The sequence below is a fragment of the Ochotona princeps genome, chromosome 26 (assembly GCF_030435755.1).
Source record: "Ochotona princeps isolate mOchPri1 chromosome 26, mOchPri1.hap1, whole genome shotgun sequence".
Taxonomy (NCBI): Eukaryota; Metazoa; Chordata; class Mammalia; order Lagomorpha; family Ochotonidae; genus Ochotona; species Ochotona princeps.
The window spans coordinates 14,091,071-14,110,159 of NC_080857.1; the positions used below are offsets into that span (position 1 = coordinate 14,091,071).

Consider the following 19,089-nt stretch of genomic DNA (forward strand, 5'->3'; position numbering starts at 1 on the left):
TGTTAATGAATGTACATCCTCTAAATAAAAAGCAACAAAACAATACAACAGGTAGAAAAATAGAAATTGAAAACGCCATGAAGTTAAATGACATGCTACTGAATGACTAATGTGTTGCTGAAGAAGAAAAAGAAAATCAAGAATCTTCTTGAAGAAAATGATGCTGTTGAATGATCTATGGGTCAGTGAAGAATTTAATGAGAAAGTGTTTTGAAAAGCTGAAACTACTAAAAAAAATAAAAATCCATTTGATATAGTTTGTGCTAATGTTTGTTGGTGAGATGTGTCTTCTGTAGGCAATAAATAGATGGATTTTGTTTTTTAATCCAGTCTACTTATGACATATGATGAGTTTAAGCCATTTCATTCAGGGCTAATATGAATGGGTGGTAATTTGGTCTTGTCATTTTAGCAATGGGCTGTTCATTGATTTAGTCTTCTGTTAGTTTACTGGGATGTTCTTCACATTTGCCTTTGGCTTTGTGGATGCTATTGTTGTTCTCTGTCAAGAGCACATCTATAAGTACCCTTTGTAGGGCAGGTTTGGACGAGGCATATTCTTTTTACTGTGGAAGCATTTCATTTTTAAAGACGAAGGAAAGCTTTGCTGCATGTATTATCCTGGGCCAACAACTTTTTGCTTTCAGAATCTGGAATATGTTGCTCCATTCTCTTCTGGCCTGTAGAATTTCCTTTGAGAGGTCTGCTATGAATTTAACTGACATTCCTTTAATATGTCAATTGATTATTTTTCCACATGCACATTTAAGGATCTTTTCCTTATGTTCAATTGAAGAGAGCTTGATTATCATGTGTCATGGTGAAGATCATTTTTGGTCAAACCTGCTGGGTGCTCTGTGCCCCTCCTGGGTGTTGTTTCCCAATTCTTTCTCTAGATTAGGGAAAATTTCCCTTGTTATTTCATTAAATACATTTGTAAACCCAGCTTCTCTTTCTGCACCTTCTGCACCTTCCCATAGCTCTTATATTTGGTGTTTCATAGTGTCTTTCAGTTCTTGAATACTTTTTTCTTTAGCTTCCCCAGCTCTGCTTCCAGGTTTCCCTCCCTCCCTCCTGGTGACAGGAAAAATCTTTCAATTCCGAGATCCTTTCTTCTGCTTCCTTCATTCTATTTTGGAGACTCTCTACTGTACTTTTAATTTACTTCACTGTATTCTTCATTTCTGATATATCAGCTTTCATTTGACTCATTTTCTGTGTGACAGGTTCCTTAAATTTATTGAACTCCTGTATTATGTGCTTCCCGTTGTTGACAAGTTTTTTAACAAGTGTTTGGATTTCTGTATCCCCCATTTTCTCAATGTCTTTCTCAGTGAACTCTGAGATTGGCAAAGGGTTTTTCTCCTTTGCAGGGGACTCTTCAGTAATATTCATTGTGTTTTTGTCTCTTCTTTTGCTCTTGTTCATTGTACTTCTTCTCTTTGAGGTAGGTTTCTAAGCTGTGTTCCCCACAGGTCTACAATTCAGTTTTCCTTATTGTGGTTAGTTCGTTGTTTGCAGTCACTTGTGCCACTCCCTCCAGCAAGTTCCTGGTCTGGGTTCTTATGTTAGACTTCCACCATGGTCTCCGTAGCCCCAGCTCCTGACTCACCACTCTCCACTTCCTGTGATAGCGTGCTGAGGCTGCACTGTTGTCTGTACAGCTCCTCTCTCATGTTCTTATAGCCACACTTGCTGCATTTGGTTTCTGTCTTTTCTGATGAGTTGAGTAGAATCCTTGGAACCTGTCATAACTTCCATGATCATATTGGTCCAGTTGATTTTAAGGAGTTTATGTGAAGGTCTTAAGTCAATTCTATGACGCTTAGAAGAGAGTTGTCCTCCCTCCCCACCCCCCCGCCAGCTGATGGGAGCAGGGTAAGTCAGACTGAAGCAGAAGCAGGATTCATTGTGTTGATGCTGCCTTTGAAGGTGGCACAGTGTCTGGTGCCTCCTGGAGGCTCAGCATAACACCTTGCCAAAAGCTGGTGAGGAAATAGGGACCCAAGCCCTTATACCGCATGAGTGAACTTGAAAGTGGAGTGTCCTCCAAAGCTTCCATGTAAAGTTCTGTGGTAGCTGATAACTTGGTTTTGGTATTCGGTGACCCTTGCTTAATACCCCGACTGTCCTTTTGACTCTGCTAATAGAGTGATGCAGGAATATTGTTCTAACTAACAAACGTTCTTGGAAATTTTTTATAGTCGTAATAATAATAATAAGAATATTTACCCTTAAGCTTATCTGTATTTTCATCATTTTTTCTGATTTATGTTCATTGAAAGGTAAACTTATTCCTCTGTGCTCTAGAGTACCTCTCTATCAGGGAAATTACTGGACCAGTTAATTCTTGTTTATGCAGTTTTTAAGATACATCTCTTAGACCCTTCCTCCTTGAACTTCAGTTTCACCCCGCAATTTGTTTTTACTTTCGTGTTAATGTTTGTCACAACCCAAAAACTTTGTTATTATCGTTATGATGGTAAATTGTTTCCATAACATTACATGGTTGGCGTGAGAATCAACTTCAATTCTCTTTGTCCCATACTTGGCAGCTTAATGAAATGGTTTTACTATTTCTCATCTATTTGGTACTGTTTCTTCTGACTTGCCAAAATTAAGAGGAATTTGAGGAAACTTTGTGTAGAGTGGTTAACTGATTACATTTTATCATATATTGTTTCACACTGAGGTATACTATGAAAGTATAGAAATGCATCAGAAATATTTGCATTTTAATTCATTATTTCTAATTCTGAAATCAGATTTGGTGCCTTTTTTTTTCCCTGAATGGGAAACATGGGAGCCTGAAGTCAGGGTGACATTAGTAAGCAGGCACAGGTAGACCGTATCCTTGGTACCAGTTTTGAAGAGAAAAAGAATCATGGCTGCCTTGAGTGTCCACATGTCCATTTGCAGTGATTGACCGGATGGAGGGCTGATTCAGGGCTCTGAGGGTTAGTGGTTGGCTTCTGTCCTTCGGTGTGATTACTGAGTCTTACAACTGGCAGAGGCTGGTGGACATCTTGTTCTTTGGCTTTTCTCTGGAGTGCCTTCCAAGCCTCCCCTTCAACAAATGCCATTTGTACCTTCAGTCCTCTGTTTTGCATATTTCTGTATCTACTGTTGACATTAAAAAAAAGTTATTTTTTTATAACCTCTCTTAGATAGTATTCGCATACTTCTCATTTTTTTCCTATGTCTGTTTTGAGTTTTCTCCTGGTAGTTGTTTCATTAGGATGAACATAACTGTTACTTTTGGTAGTGTGTTATTTCAACTTCTGATGAATGTTCTTTTTCTTTTCTCCATTTCTCTGCTTTATTTTATATGAGATTTAACTAATTTTTAAAAGTTCTGGTTGATGTAAGTTTTGATAAAAATCTGGAATGTATTTCAGTATGGTACTCTATTGTAGTAACTATTTACCCCTCCTTTTTATCTTCAAAATAATAGTCATTCAAAAATGGAAAAATACAAAGCATTATTTAAATATTTTTTTTGGCTCAGTAGGTTGAGATTCTATTATCTGGCACTTTTGGGGGGGAATTTAATAGTAATGTTTCTTCATGTTTTTAATCTGATAGATTTTAAAAGAAAAGGAGGAATTGAAAAGCCAGCTTTATACAGCCTTACAACAAACAGAGAATCTGAGAAAGGAGTTGAATGATGTCATAAGTAAGTGTGTCCTTCAAGAGGAGGAGCTTCACTCCAAGGAAAAGAAGTTAAATGATGTTGAATCTCATCAAGCTGAACTTGAACTAGAAGTCAAGAATTCGCTAGAGAACATCCATAGATTAGAAAGTGAATTGAAAAAACACAGTAAAATTCAAAGCCAGATGAAAGCTGAGAAAGCCCACCTGGAGGAGGAAATCACTGAGCTGAGGAAGAGCCAGGCTCAGGACAAGGCGAAACTCCTCGAGATGCAAGAGTCCATCAAGGACTTGAGTGCCATTCGAGCAGATCTTGCTAACAAATTGGCTGAGGAAGAGCGAGCCAAGAGAGCGGTGCTTAAGGACCTTGCTGACCTCACCACACAGGCCAAGTGCAAGGATGAAGAAACAGCTACGGTCATCACACAGTTAAAGCTAGAACGAGATGTTCACCAGAGGGAGCTGGAGGATCTCACAGCCTCATTGCAGAGCGTGAAAACGAAGCACGAGCAAAATATCCAGGAGCTGATGAAGCACTTTAAGAAAGAAAAGACCGAAGCGGAGCATCACATTAGGACGCTGAAGGTACCTGTACCGAGTTCTCCTGATAACGCTCAAGGAGTTGTTTTCCGGTGGCTCATGAAGTTGATAAAGTGTAAATGTTTAGAGATGATTTCTGTATTCCCAGGCACTGTAGGGAAGATAAAACCAACAATAATGAGGTTTACTCATGCCTGTTGGGCCAGGTAGAGTTATCGCAGCACCTATTTCAGAACACTGAAACCATTTAAAAAGAACAGTTAGCTATTTGGGGAGATCAGGAAAGGCAGAGATGGCAGTAAGTTGTTGATTCATTCAACATTTATTTTCTCCTAAAATATAAAGAGGCAAAGACTTGTTAAGGCCATAACAACCCAAATCACAGTTTCTTGTTAGTGTTGTAACTAAGGTATCAGCTTATGGGCTGTGTAAATTGGAGCCTTTTGAGATTTATCTCTTGTTTGCCAAATCAGAGATGCTGCATAAATGCCTCATGGAGACCTGGTTTTTGGGAATGTTTCTAAGGTGTTGCCATTGTGTAATAGAATCATTTCGTACTGTGATTCCCAGTGGTGTGATAGATCTACCTGTACCCTGTTTTATTTTCCCCATAATATTTAGCATATCATAGGCTCCATGTGAAAAATGAATTTTTATCTTTGTTAAAATGAAAATTCTGTAAGAACTGAGCTTTGAAAGCACTGCGTTTATAGTGAATGTATTTTGTTTATAGCTGTATCCCAAATACTTAGAGCAGTTTCTAAAACACAACACATAACTGTTGGATAGAATGAGTGGGCAAATCTTAAGGCTCATTTATAATTACTTTTTGCAAAAGTTTGAAGTGTAGCTGCTACCTTAAGAGTATTTATAATGCACGATAGAAATAATTGGGAAAAATGAAATTTGTATATACTATATTATTTTAAAAATTGTTTCCTAATCTTATATTGCCTCTGGTAGTATTGGATGTGGGGGGAAAATCCTAATACTTGGAGGCCCGATGAATTCTTTACCTCTTTTATGGACCCACAAAATTTCAACAAACTTCAGCTGTGGTTGGAATAAGGCTCGATTGCAATTGATCCAAATCTCTCTCCTGTTTCCATTGTGCTGTATTGATATCTCTGGTACGGCACACGTAGGTTGCCTTGTACTTCCGTTGGCTGTCTGTTTTTAAAGGAGGAATGAGCATTGTGTCTTAGCCATTTTTATATCCCTGCTTCTTAGAGTAGTTAGCACAATGTTCTGCACTTACATAACTGGCTCCGTGGCTATTGGGTTGACATATTTAAATAGCTGAAAATGAAAAGACTTGCTCTGTGATCTGCTTAGCTTGAAATTTTCCATGTAATGTGGAAAATTGATTTTTTTGTTTTCTTTAAGAAGTTTTTTGAATTCAATTATAGTAGATGACAATAAAGGCTTCCTAAATGAACTGTGTCAAAAATTATGACTTTCTCATACTTTTTTAAATCTTCTGAAATCTTAAGGCCTTTTGGTTTTTTAGTTGGAAGAACTAGAGTCTAAGAAGTGAAGTGTAGCTGTTCTAATGTGGCCTGGCAGTGGCACACACACCAGGAGCAGACGAGCTTAAGGAAGAATCAGAGTTTGGGACAGCACAGTTGTTTGCTTTGAAAGCAAATAAATTACTCATTGTCTCAATCTCATGCTATTGTATTGCTGTATTCCTATATTTTTACTTTTTTTAAAGGATTTATTTGTTTTTATTGCAAAGTCAGATACACAGAGAGGAGGAGATACAGAGAGGAAGATCTGTTGTCCAATGATTCACTCCCCAAGTGACCATAACAGCTGGAGCTGAGCCGATCCAAAACCAGGAGCCAGGATCTTCTTCCAGGTCTCCCATGCGGGTGCAGGGTCGCAAGGCTTTGGGCAGTGCTCAACTGCTTTCCCAGGCCACAAGCAGGGAGCTGGATGGGAAGTGGAGCTGCTGGGATTAGAACCAGTGTCTGTATGGGATCCTGGCACATTCAAGGCGAGGAGTTTAGTTGCTAGGCCACTGCAGCATGCTCAATATATTCTTATATTTTTACTTTTTATATTCATTAGAAGTTAACAGTGTTCCTACTCAGATTTAGTATACTTAAGTATACACAATGAGGCTTTGGATAAGTAGCTTTGTATATGTGTCAGCTTTACATGGAGTTCATTACTTTTTCTAGGTTTTGGTTCATCATATATATATGTGTGTGTGTGTATGTCTGATTAATAGGCATATGCATGTGCGTGCGTGCACACACAAATACTTTGATCTGTTGGTTCATTCATCTAAAGCTCACAACATCCTGAAGCCAAAAATTCTGTCTGCGTCTCCCACATGGGTGAGAAGGCCCTGAGAAAGGAACCGTTTTCTGCTACCCTCTCAGATACATTCATAGGGAGCTGGCTTGAAATCAGAGTAGCCAGTAGGACTTGAATAAGCACTCTGAAATGGGATGCCGTCGTCCCTAGCGGCAGCTTAACTAGCTGCACCACAATATGAGCTGTCACCTGTGTACTTTTCCCTGCGCAAACTGAGTGTATATTTTTGCTATCCAGCATCATTCTTCTCCTACCTTAACTGAAAGTATTGCAATGGCCTCCTGGAACTGCTAATATTTTCAGAATATGCCACTGTTACCTCATTGTGATTTCAGCAGTTTTGTAGAGCACCTCTTCCTGGAATCAGGGATGGAGGGTTGGAATTATGTACTTTTTTTCACTTGCTGGCTACACGATGTTGGTCAAATTACTTGCCCTTTTTATGATTCATCAGTTCCATAGGAGAAGGAATGTCTTGTTGCTAATGCAACATAAATTTGTAGTCCTGAACATAAAATGTGACTAATAAAAATTGCAGGAATAACTCAGGTTTTTTTGGTGAAACTTAGTGAATGCTGAGGTAATACATGTGTAAGAGTAGGCTGCCTGGTAGAAAAACATGTCTGACCCGTAGGCCGTATTTCCTGGTGTAGAGCTTCCCATCCTGGCTGATTTTAGGATGTCTAATGAGAACCCCTAGAGGAAAGAACTTGGTAGGAGATGAACCTCACCAGCTCTTGAGATTCTCAGCGAGCTGCAGCCAGCCATCTGATGACCACGTGAGGAAATCTTATTTACCTGAGCTTTCTCTAGGATAGGAAAGTGAAAGAATTCCGGTTGAAAACACTGTAATTGGCCAGTTATCCTGATGACAGGCTTTATTTTGTAACTTTATTTTTGGGCTGTGAATACAAGATTGTTCATAAAAGAAAATCAGTTCCTTTGTTAGTTCTAAATGCTATCAGCTCTTAGGTGAGTTTTATGGGGTAAATGAAATATAAATTGTCTTGAACTGACAAAATATCCTTTGTGTAGGAAACTTTCCGATGATTGTGGTCCCACGTTAGCAATTTAACAAATGTAATAAACTTAGAAGTAAAAGAAGCAGATGTATTTTAGGCATAAACATGTATATCATAATGAGATTGTGTGTAGTTTCTTTCATGGTTAATAATTGTGGGCAGTTGACACTGTAAGTTGCCTCTCTGTGATGTTTGTAAACCTTATGTGCTCTTTGGAGGCCATATGTCATAGTGGTCAAATGCATAAATGGCAGAAAGAATTTTGGGGCTCAATTTCTGATTCTGCATTTTCCCATTATAAACCTTTGGGCAAGTTATTAGTTTCTCTTTGTTTCAGTTTCACAAAAGAGGCAGTCAAGCAATAATAACGGCTTTCTTGGCAAGTTTTTATGAAGATAAGATAAAGAGAATCTGAATATCCAGAGGTCTTAGAATAGTGCCTGACACAGAGTCTTTCCATTGCTGTTGTCATTTGAAATGTCTTTAAGTTGACATCTGTGGGATACTCACTGAATCTCATCTACACAACAGATTATCCTAATGTTCATTTTTGCAAAGCTCTTTCCAATTTTATTTCATGTAAGTTGGTTAATGTTATTTCACGATATTGAAAGAAGTCAGTGGTAAACTCTGATAGTAAGTTGCTAGTTGCTTGGCTGGTAAAATCTATACTCTTATCTCAACAAAAAAAGATATCAGCAGTTACATTATATAAAACGCTCATAATTTATTTCTTAAAATTGAGGTAGCAGAGGAAATTTCCTCCCTGTGTGGAAGAGGACGTTGCTCAGTCAGCAGTACCCTCTCACTGTTTTTCCCTGTGGGTGTGCTTCTCTAATAATTCGATCCCCTTTTAGTGGCATTGGTATCTCTTTGGATTGCCACAATACCTGGTTACTACATTAACTAAGCACTCCTCATTCAGTGCCTTTTGTATCTGTTCCCTTTGCTTCTAGTCCAGTACCTGTCACTTAGTAATTCTTGCTAAGTGCTCATCAGTGCTTCAATAAATGAACATTTTATTGGTGTTTAGTTTATTGTTTACATAATACTTTGAGGTAGCTAAAAGCTGGACTCTTTCACCATTGATAAAGTGTGTAATTTGCTTGGTGTAATTTGTGGTCATTAAATTTTTTCTTTTTTATTTTTTCTCAGGCCGAAAGTGCAGAAGATAAGAATATAGCTAAAGCCCATCGTTGTCAGCTGGAGAAGTTGAAGTCACAGTGTGAGAAACTGACAGAGGAATTAAGCCAGAATGAAAATGAGAATAAGAAATTGAAGCTAAAATATCAATGTTTGAAGGATCAACTAGAAGAGAAGGTAAACATTTTATTCTAATTTAAAAGACTTCGGTTTGTTTGTTCTTTTAGGGCATAATTGTAGTCTTTCATAGAAAAAATGGTAATTTATTAGAATACTGTGAATTTTATTCTTTCAGGCAATTTGTTACTTTTGAATGCTTTTTAAGTTTCTTCTGTGTCTTAAATAGGCATTTAGAGGCATGGTGGGAAAGAAAGGAATGATGTTTTATTGAGGAATTTAATCCACTCATTTAATTCTTATAACTTTGAGTTAGTGTTTTACTCTGAGCTGTGTAACATACTGAGTGACTTAAAAGCAATAGAAGTTCATTTCTCATGGTTTTAGAGCTTGACAAGTTCAAGGTCAGGATGTTAGAAGCATCAGAGTCGGTGGTGCCCGTTTTCAGGTTCATAGATGATACCTTTCAGAAGGGGCCAGGAAACTCTCCTGGGTCTGCTTACTAATGGCATTGAGCTCATTGCTGAGGGCACTTACCTGAACATACCAGTCACCTGCTACTATCATTGCTTTGGGGATTAGGGGATTAGGGGATTAGGTGTCAACATTTGAGTTCTGGATGGACATTAACATTCTATAGCAGATTTAAAAAGAAAATTCCTTGGATTTATGAAGAGACTGAAGATCAGCATGAAATAGTTAACACGCAGTGTTCATTATGTGCTAAGTATTGTAACTTTTAATCCTCAGATTAGTTTTGTTTTTAATTGAAATGATTATGCTCATTTTAGTGAAGGCAAAGTGAGGGTTAAGAAGATTGTAATTTTGATACTTCCCCACCAAGCTCACTGTCTTCTTTTAACATTTTGAGTGATTGCCATATATCATGTGATGGGTAGAGTACTAGAAATTGTTAGAACTTACTACTTTGGAGATTCTTTTGTGACAAAAAGTCATCTAAGAATTGAATATATTCTGTTTAAATTTTCTTTGTATGTCTTCTACTAATTTCCTAAAAGGATTTGCAAGGGGGTGTGACAGAAGTCAGGAGTAAAAACAAGCAGTAAAGGAGGGACAAAAAGGGTGAGACAGTACAGACAAGGTCCCAGTGAATGCTGGGTTTGTTCATTGTTGGAGTCTATGATGAGGGATCCGTTAAGAAACGGTATGTTACAGAAGTGTTAATAGCCTTCTAGAATACCTTGCTTATGTTTGCTGTTTTGTTCATAACGCTTAACACACACTTACATATAAATAAAGCCTCTTTCAGTTTTTAAATCTAAGGAAATTAAATATAGGTTAATGTGTAGCTTGAGTTGTTGCATGTTCGTCCATAGTGACAATAGCTGTAATTTTGTTTTTGTGTCATGGTTTGTTGTGATTGTGTGTAATGTAATGTGTATGTTTCCAGGATGAAATTTCTGTAGAGATAATGAATTTTCCAACTTTTCCATAAGTCAATTTTAGCTGAAAGATTTTATTACTGTTTTAGATTTCCATATCTGCATTTAAGAAATGGTTCCAAATTATGATACATTGAAATTAATGTTTTCTTTGCTTTACCTGAAATCATTTGGTCCCCGATTCTGTTTGTGATGTTCCAGATGTTTGTGTTACCACACATTCAGATAGATGCAGAATTCACCTTAGATCAGTTTGAAGATTCCATCATTTTACTGTGCTGCTGTGTGTTACGTATCTTTGTGGCAGTCCTTGTGCAGGGTCCTGAGAATAAAATAGAGATAGGACACAGATCTGCCATCAGTCAGCACAGTCACTCCAGCTTCCTCCTAAAACTGGAGGAGGAGGATGAGTTTTTGGTGCAATGATCAAGTCGCTGCCTGGAATTCCTGCCTCCTCTATAAGAGTTCCAGGATGTCAGAGAGCTTGGGTTTAACTCCTGGCTTCACTCTACATTCAGCTTCTTCGTAATGTGTGCCCTGGGTTGCAGGGAGCAACCATGGAAGTGGTTGGATCCCACCCATCCACATGAGAAAGTCAAATTGATTTCCAGTCTTTTTCCTTTGGTGTGGCCCAACCCTGGCTGGCTGTTGTGGACACATGGAGGGTGGACCAACAGATAAGAGATCTGTTTCACTGTTTTTGTTTCAAAAAAAAAAAAAAAAAGAAAGAAATAAAATAATTGAATTTTAGGAGGATACTTCACAAAGATCATAGAAAATGGAATTAAAAGATAACTTTATTGTGGTGCATACAATTTTGGAAATCTGTGCCTAGCCTTTTCATAACATGCATTTCCATGAAGTGATCTCTGTCACCTGTAATAGTCTGTTAACATGGTCACCCACAGACAATCTCAGGTGATTGTTTCCAGGATCCCCACTGATGCCCCAAGTCCTCTGTGCAATAGAGCCTTCACGCATCCCCCATATACTTTAACTCCTCTCTAGATTATTTATATTATCTAATCTAATGTAGACGTTATGCCGTTATGCAGCTAGTTACAATATTGTTTAGTGAATGATGACAAGAAAGAAAAATTTGTACTTGCTCTGAACGGAAAACCTTTTTGCCCAATGTTTCTAACCTGTGGTTGATTGAATATACTGAAAGTCCAGCTGTAAAGCTTGTATGCTTGCTTTTGTTTCACATTTATTTTGGCTAAATATGATTCTATGTTTTTGATTTATTTAATTATATGTATTGGCTCATTCTTGGGTGCAATGATTATGAATCTCAATTTCATTGGGTCAAGCCATCTGTTATATAGTATCTTTTTTTCTTTAAAAGGTAGTGCAGCATTAGTGGACATGGGCAAATCCTTGAGTTTGAATTCTTTTCTAGATTTAGGTGAGTTGCCTAAATTCAAATAAGTGTGTTATTATAGGACTAATTGTAAAAAAAAATGTTAAGTGTGTGTACAGTTTTTGGGATCAAATAAGATTCTAGTTAATGAGAGCTGCTCTGTTTTGTTACTGCTTGCTTCTAAAGATATGACGATTTGTCTTCCTTCCAAGAAGTCAACCATCGGCAAGTACTGATTGACCACATATGTGTTGCCTAATGATCTGGTAATAATGATGATGTACCTAAGATCTTCCAAATAGAAAAGCCATAGAGCTGTGCTTATTGGGGGTTTAGAGCCCGATTATGTTGCATCATTTTAGACAGATGGTCCACAAAGAAAGTATTCATGGGAAAAGAGTTGGCAGTTTTGTCAAAGTGATTGAAGTCACGATGTTACATAAAGTAACAGGTGAGCAGTTTGTAATTTTACTTGTTATTTGAGCAGAAAAATCACACTTTTTTTCGTTTTTCACCTCTAAAATAAGGGACTGGACCTGCATGATTTGTAGGTAAACTGTGGAAAAAGAGTATTTCAAAGAGGATGTAGGAAAGTAGAATTAACTCAAATGTAAGTGTTTTTTTTGGCACAAAATATTTTTGAAATCTATGCATAATTTTTTCATGACATGTATTTTTTATGAATTTTTTGAAGACCCAGTATATAAACATGTCTCCAGGTACCTCATATCTTCATACCGAGGGAACTAACACAAACAAAACCGTACAAATTCATTGCCGCAGGAAGAAAACTGGCTACCTGTCCCTGTGTTACTCTGTGAGCCGTGCAGTGAGCTTTATTTAGTAAATGGAGCATGTGATTGAAGATAGTTTATATAATGCAGCCTTGCTTTTCTAAGAAGGGAAACGTTTCTTGTTTTCTCAACAAAGTGGTATTCTGGCATAGTTAACTGGCATAATGAGGTGATGTTACTTGGGCAAATATATGCATTTTTTAAAACAAAAAGATTGTATTACGCTGTGTCTTTTGTGTCAGGTTATGTTTCTTGTCATGTTGATTGGCTTATAAACTAAGAAGTGTTTTAACAGCATCAATGTAAAATATTAGCATTAGGGGTTAACAGGAATCTCGGGTGGAAGATTGTTGTAAGAATAGATGGGTAGGATAACTAGTTTCACAGCTTTTCCCCTGTATTCAGTGAAGATATGCGGTAATGAAATGCGTTGTTTTCAACATCTGATTTTGCTTTACCAAATGTTAGTTTTCAATTTAATAGCACAAAAAGAACAAACAGAATTTTTGCATATGGATTTTATTATGAGCACCTTCCCTAGCAGAATGCTCTTAAAACGTTACAGGAAGAATTTTTATTATGACTTTTGCTTAAATTTTATAGGAAAATATTTGCTTTCCTCTCTTGTTTCAAAAGATTTTTGTAAAATCACCCTTTAAAATTTTTCTATCCTTTATCTATAAATTCAAAATGCTATTTATTGGAAATATATATAAAAATGTATATATATGTTGGATTCACAGTAATCTGTACATCAAGTTAATGGATATTCAAATAATTTTGATCAGCAAATCAGTATCAAACTTTGCATAGTGTAGGCTTCAAATATTCTGACCTATACAGATCTGTATCTTATGTTGCTTAAAAAAGTTTTTTGGGCCTGATGCAGTAGCCTAGTGGCTGAAGTCCTTTCCTTGCACATGCTGGGATCCCATATGGGTGGCAGTTTGTGTCCCAGCAGCCCTGTTTCCCATCCAGCTTCCTGCTTGTGGCGTGGGAAAGCAGCTGAGGATGGTCCGAAGCTTTCGGGCCCTGCACCCGTGTGGGAGACCTGGGAGAGGCTCCTGGCTTTGGATCGGCTCATGTCTGGATGCCTCGGCCACTTGGGGAGTGAGTCATCAGATGGAAGATGTTTCTCTCTGTTACTCGTTCTGTCTGTAGATCTGACTTTCCAAAGAAAATAAATAAATCTTCATAAAAAAGTTCTTCATAGTCAGCTAGGTATAAGGTTTGATAAACTGCTTGCCGCATGGATGAGGGAAGTTTCTTCTGCCAAACACCATTTGTATGTTTGTAACATCATCTGAGGTCCGTACAATATTATCAACCCCTGTGTGCCACTACATTATACTGTCTATAGGCTGAACACCCCCCACTCCTCTTGGAGGTGTCAAGTAATTCCGTAGTAAACCTATTTAAAAATATTCATTAATTCTGAATATGCTCTTAGATTCTATTATTACTTGTGCAAAAATTGAAGACTGTATTATTTTGTTGGTTATTCTATTGCACCATATGTGTTCTCTTGGTCCTTGTGTTTTATAGGTATGGAGATATTATACAAAGTATAAAGGATATTTTGCACAGATGTATGCAAGAAGCACACGCAAGGACACAAATGGTATAAAATGATAGAAACATTCTGAGATTATTTTTGTGAGTTCGGCACAGACATAATAAAGATACTTATTTTCCAATATAATTAAAAGAACGGCGTGGTTTTCTGATTACACATTTTAAGTGTATAAGAAAATGAGACTGTGCAGCACAGACAAGAGCTCTTCAAAAATATCGAAAATGACAGATTGAAACCATGGCTTGCTTCCTGTGTATGAACTACCATAGCTAGTATGAGAAACACATTGACTACAAGTGAACAGCGTATGAAGCCTTTCTGTATTTCACTAACATACTTAGCCATGGTGGTGAGCGGGGCAAGAAATAAAGGTAGACGAAGCACTTCTCTTCGCCATGTTCTCATTATTACTTCGGCAGTGACTTCTTCCCAGCCTTTACAGCCACAGCGGTTGATTTGAATTGATGTGGGAGCAAAGTCGGTGGGTCAGTCTTACTGACTCGTGGCTTAGACTTGACTGGAAGGCCTGTGATTTAATCTTTAAGTCACTGAATGTGTGACGGTAGCACCCGAGAGAATTACATAACCTAGCCATCCCTTGCTGCTACAAATCTCTGTGTTGCTCAGTATTCCTGGAGAAGATTGTAAAATGCTGAAGGCAAGAATAATTTCCTTAGATGATGATAAAAGTTTGTATTTGAATTTCTAACGTTTTAATGATTTATTTATTTATATTGGAAAGTCGGATTTACAGAGAGGAAGATCTTCTGTTCGATGATTCATTCCCCAAGCGACCATAACGGCTGGAGCTGAGCCAATCCAAACCAGGAGCCAGGAGATTCTTCCGAGTCTCCCATGTGGTTGCAGCGTCCCAAGGCTTTGGGTCATCCTTGACTGCTTTCCCAGGCCACAAGCAGGAAGCTAGATAGGAAGTGGAACATGTGGGACATACACTGGTACCCATATGGAACCCTGGCTGTTGTAAGGTGAGGATTCAGCCACTAGGCTACCACATGGCATTGCATCTAGTTAGTTTTTAGTACTGCCAGAGCTCTCATTTAGCAACATGTCCTATCCTGACAGTGATGGGATGTTTCCATTCTGATGATTGCTCTTTATTTTAAAATTAATCTATAACCAAGCCAACTTAGTAGAGCACCAAACCTTATCTGGGCTCAGAACTTCTCTTCAGAATTACATGATAGGACCCTACAGAGCTGACACATGGAGAATACAATTAAAAATATGTATGAGTAAAATAAGGGCATTCATATTCCAGAAGGATGTATTGATTGTGACATGAGGCACTCTAATAAATTATGGAGTAAAAATACTGCTTCGGAAGCATCCACTTTCTCTAAGGGATGTGGATGTACAGACACATACAATAGTAAGTCATGTAATACGGACTTGTGTAAGGTGCCGTGGGACACAGAGAAGTAGCCCGTTGTCTTGTGAAACCTTGGGTTGTCTGCTATCAGTGCCACATCCACGTGGGAGGGAAAGGAGGCTCCTGCTGTTCGCCTTTTATGAATGGAAACCTCACTAAATGGCTTCCCTGCTGCTCTTTTCTCGGGAGCATTGCTGGTCCCACAAAGGGCCAAGCGTGCATGAAGACGGAGCTGTGAGAGACTTACTCAAATTAGTGTGAAGTCTTTTGTTCAAACTTGCTGTGTAATGCGTTTTAAATGTTTGATACTGAGTGATAGTCTTTATAACTATTAATACTCGAGATATTAGAAAATCATTATTGTTATTTGTTTGAAAGGCAGTGTTGCAGAGAGAGAGAGGCAGAGGGAAAGAGAAATCTTGCATGTACTTATTCAGTCCCCAGATGGTAATGACAATGGGCAGTTTATCTGGGGCTCCCACATGGCTATATGAGCCCAGGCCCTTGGGCTGCCTGCTTTTCTCCAGCTGTTCACAGAAGCTGTCCCGGAAGTGGAATAGCTGGCACTTGAGCTGGACCCATTTAGAATGATGACATTGCACAAGGCAGTTTAACATGCTCTACCACAGTGCTGGGCCAAACATCTATCTTTAAGAGTTTGATGAAGGTAATTATATGATGTGAACAGCAGTAAATATTTATTTGTTTAGTAACTTAGGCCATTTCACAAGACAGTTGGAAGTTCACTGTGGTAGTTTTCCAGATTAAATTCTGAACAGATTTAGTATAATCTCCGTATAATGTTTCCGTTGTGCTGTAGTTACTTCCCTGATTGACAATTCGTATTCTGACTTAACTTTCCTGTAACCAAGTTAACTATTGGTGTAGGAAGTGTAAAATATAGTTAGAGTCAGACAAAATGACTTCCAGACAAATGCAATTTTTGTTGAGGTAAATTTACTAATTTATCCTGTAGTATCAGGGTCTTAGATTTAAAGCTTAGGTATAATATTATCTTGGCTTCTAGAGGTTTCCTTCCTCAGAAGTTTTTAGGTGTTGCCGGAGTCCAGCTCCAGCCTGGGTTTCGGAACTCGGGAAGGGTGCGTGGATGAGGCGCAGAAAGAGACGGACCACCAGAATTCCTTGAAGATAGTGGACTATGCAATAAAGCCGTCCGCTTTATTTATACAGTCAGTCAAACTCTGGCTCAGACTTTTTACGTCATGATCAAATGGGTGTTGCTAAAGATAATTCTGCCGTTTGTCTCGCCTAAGGAAAGCTCAACCAGTAACACATACCTCTTGAATCAGCTAAGGGAGGAATGTGTCCGGGAGGCAGGACCCAAAAGATCAAAGAGAGAAAGAATGGGTTTCCCCTATACCTGGGAAGTTAGCACCCTTGATTAGCATATCGTCAATGGGAGAGGAAAGGCTGTAAACAAGTCCCCACCACCTGAGGACAGAACACCTTTGATTAACATAGCAATGGTGGCAGCCGTAGCAGCAGTAGGTAAAAACCTTTATGCTAGAAGCGAATGAATATCAGTAACATCAACTTCCAAGCTCGCACAGATACCATACATCAAGTGTTAACTCCGCAGGGGCAGACAGTGCCTAGGCAGATTACTGAAAACTCAGTGGGGAAGTCCGGCAATGGAAAGCGGGCTGCATTCAGGTGATCAAAACAACGTCCCGCCGGAGCCCTGCTCGACGGGGAGTTCCTTCGCGGCCTTGCCTGCAATGGAAGCAATGTTTCTCACACCTTCCTGTTTCCCTACATCCATCACACGGCCCCCGGCAAGGTGTTGCATGTTAGTCTGCAGGTCTCTACCAACTAGGCACAGTTTGAAGAAATAAATGTATTTGCACTAGTTTTAACTTTGACCTTTCATATTTTTACCCTTTCCACCATTCATAACTTCCGTATTAAGGATTTATTTATTATTTGAAAGGAAGATTTGAAAGAGAGAGGAGAAAGAGAGATTGAGAGAGAGAGAGAGATTTTCCATCTGCTAATTTACTCCCCAAATGGCTGCAATGGATGCAGCTGAGCCGATCCAAAGCCAGGGGCTTTGTCTGGGTCTCCCACATAGGTATGGGGGTCCAAGGACTTGAAACATCCTCTGCTGCTTTCCAAGCCCATAAGCAAACAGCAGGATGGGCATGGAGCATCCAGGACACGAAACGGTGGCCATTCAGATGCCAGTGCAGCAGGTGGAGGATTGGCATGCTGTGTGACCACACCGCCCCCGCCCCCTCATAACTGCTGTATTAAACATGACCTTGAAGCTGAAACACTGTTTTACTTGCTTGCCCGACTGAATTTTCTGTAATGGAAAAATATTTTCTAAATGGATTGTTCAATCCTGTGAGTACAGCTCAATGTGATACTTTTGCTAGGTTGTGTGAAGAGCTGTTTTTGTTCAATGTTACAGTTATCTTCGATGTGAAGTGTCACTTCTGGAACTCTTGAAGATGTTTGAAGGAACTGTATAAATCTTACCAAAGGTGTCCCATTTTGGATAAGCTCGGTTGTATTGAATAAATACGCTTTTCTTTAGGATCTTATTTCCTTAAATTCTTTTGAGGTTCTGAATAAGCCTGTGCTCTGTATTACATAGGATATACTGAAAGGTAAATGTAATTACAACTGCCTTTCTAATCCTTGGAATTCAGAGATCAGCTGATCAAGTCAGTCAGCAGTTTGTGTGTGTGCGTGTGTGTGTGCTTGTCATGAGGTTATGAGCAGTCTTAGTTTTTTCTGTAGAGATGATAATGATATGTAATGTTAAATTTCTTTTTCTAAAATGGAAATGTTGCAAACCTCTGCCTTCTGAACAATGGAACAGCTTTGTGTCTGATCAGTACACATTGAGCTAAAACTGACCAAGTGCATGTTTTATGTGTGTGTATATCTGTAGGGTGGAGGAGGCCAAGAATGTGGGTTCTAGCTTTTAGGTTGTTTGTCTTTGGTCAGGTTATTTATTTTTTTTCTTTGAGGGCTTTACGTCCCTGATACATGAAGTTAAGTGTTGAGTTTGTCTTGAGGATTCCTGCTCAAGTCTCGCCAAGGACGTCTCCTGGGCTTCCCTCCACTGACACAGTCTACTTCATCTTTCATCCTTGCAGCTTCAGGAGAGGCTCCTTACATCCTAGCCTTGAGCATCTGCCCATTTGCTCTGCAACATTAAAGTGGGACTGTGTCTTCAGATTGCTAAACACTGTCTAAAATACCTGTGTCTTATCTCTGGTGACCTAGAATGTTACTTTTTGTTAGTCTTATTTATGGGATCATGTAATAACTTCCTGACTGAATTTACAAGAAGAATGGAGAATACTGCAAAAAATGCCTAAATATCATCATCTGTCCATATTAATTAGATGTTTCCAAGTCTGACCGAAAGTTTGAATTGACATCAGCCATTTTTTTGGCCACATTTCTTCCCTGCAATTAGCTGTGATTTCTCAGTTGCTATAGATGTTTTTGCTCAAATAGAATTGTCGAAGACGAGGTTCCTGGATGAAGAAATAGTTTCTTTTGCTTTTTGGAAGTCAGATTTACAGAGAGGTTGAGAAACAGAGAGAAGGATCTTCTATCTCTTGGTTCACTTCCCAAGTGGCCACAGCAGCCAAAGCTGAGCCGATGTGAAGTCAGGAGTGTCTTCTGGGTTTCCCACAGTGTTGCATAGTCCCAAGGCTTTGGGCTGTCCTCGACTGCTTTCGGAGGCCACAAGCAGGGAGCTGGGTGGGAAGTGGAGCAGCTGGG

The 19,089-nt window shown here is 38.8% G+C and overlaps 1 protein-coding gene across 4 annotated transcripts in view; it reads left to right on the forward strand.

Annotated features, from left to right (window-relative positions):
• CEP128 (centrosomal protein 128) overlaps positions 1–19,089 on the forward strand; it is a 275,915-nt gene that overhangs the window by 99,343 nt on the left and 157,483 nt on the right. For all 4 annotated transcript variants that reach the window (XR_009244256.1, XR_009244257.1, XR_009244258.1 and 1 more), the window contains 2 exons: positions 3,586–4,236; positions 8,694–8,858. Coding sequence is in view for 1 of the 4 variants with exons in the window: in XM_058655263.1 (XP_058511246.1) it covers positions 3,586–4,236; positions 8,694–8,858 (816 nt within the window). In the remaining 3 variants the exon portion in view is untranslated. The remainder of the gene's footprint in view (positions 1–3,585; positions 4,237–8,693; positions 8,859–19,089) is intronic.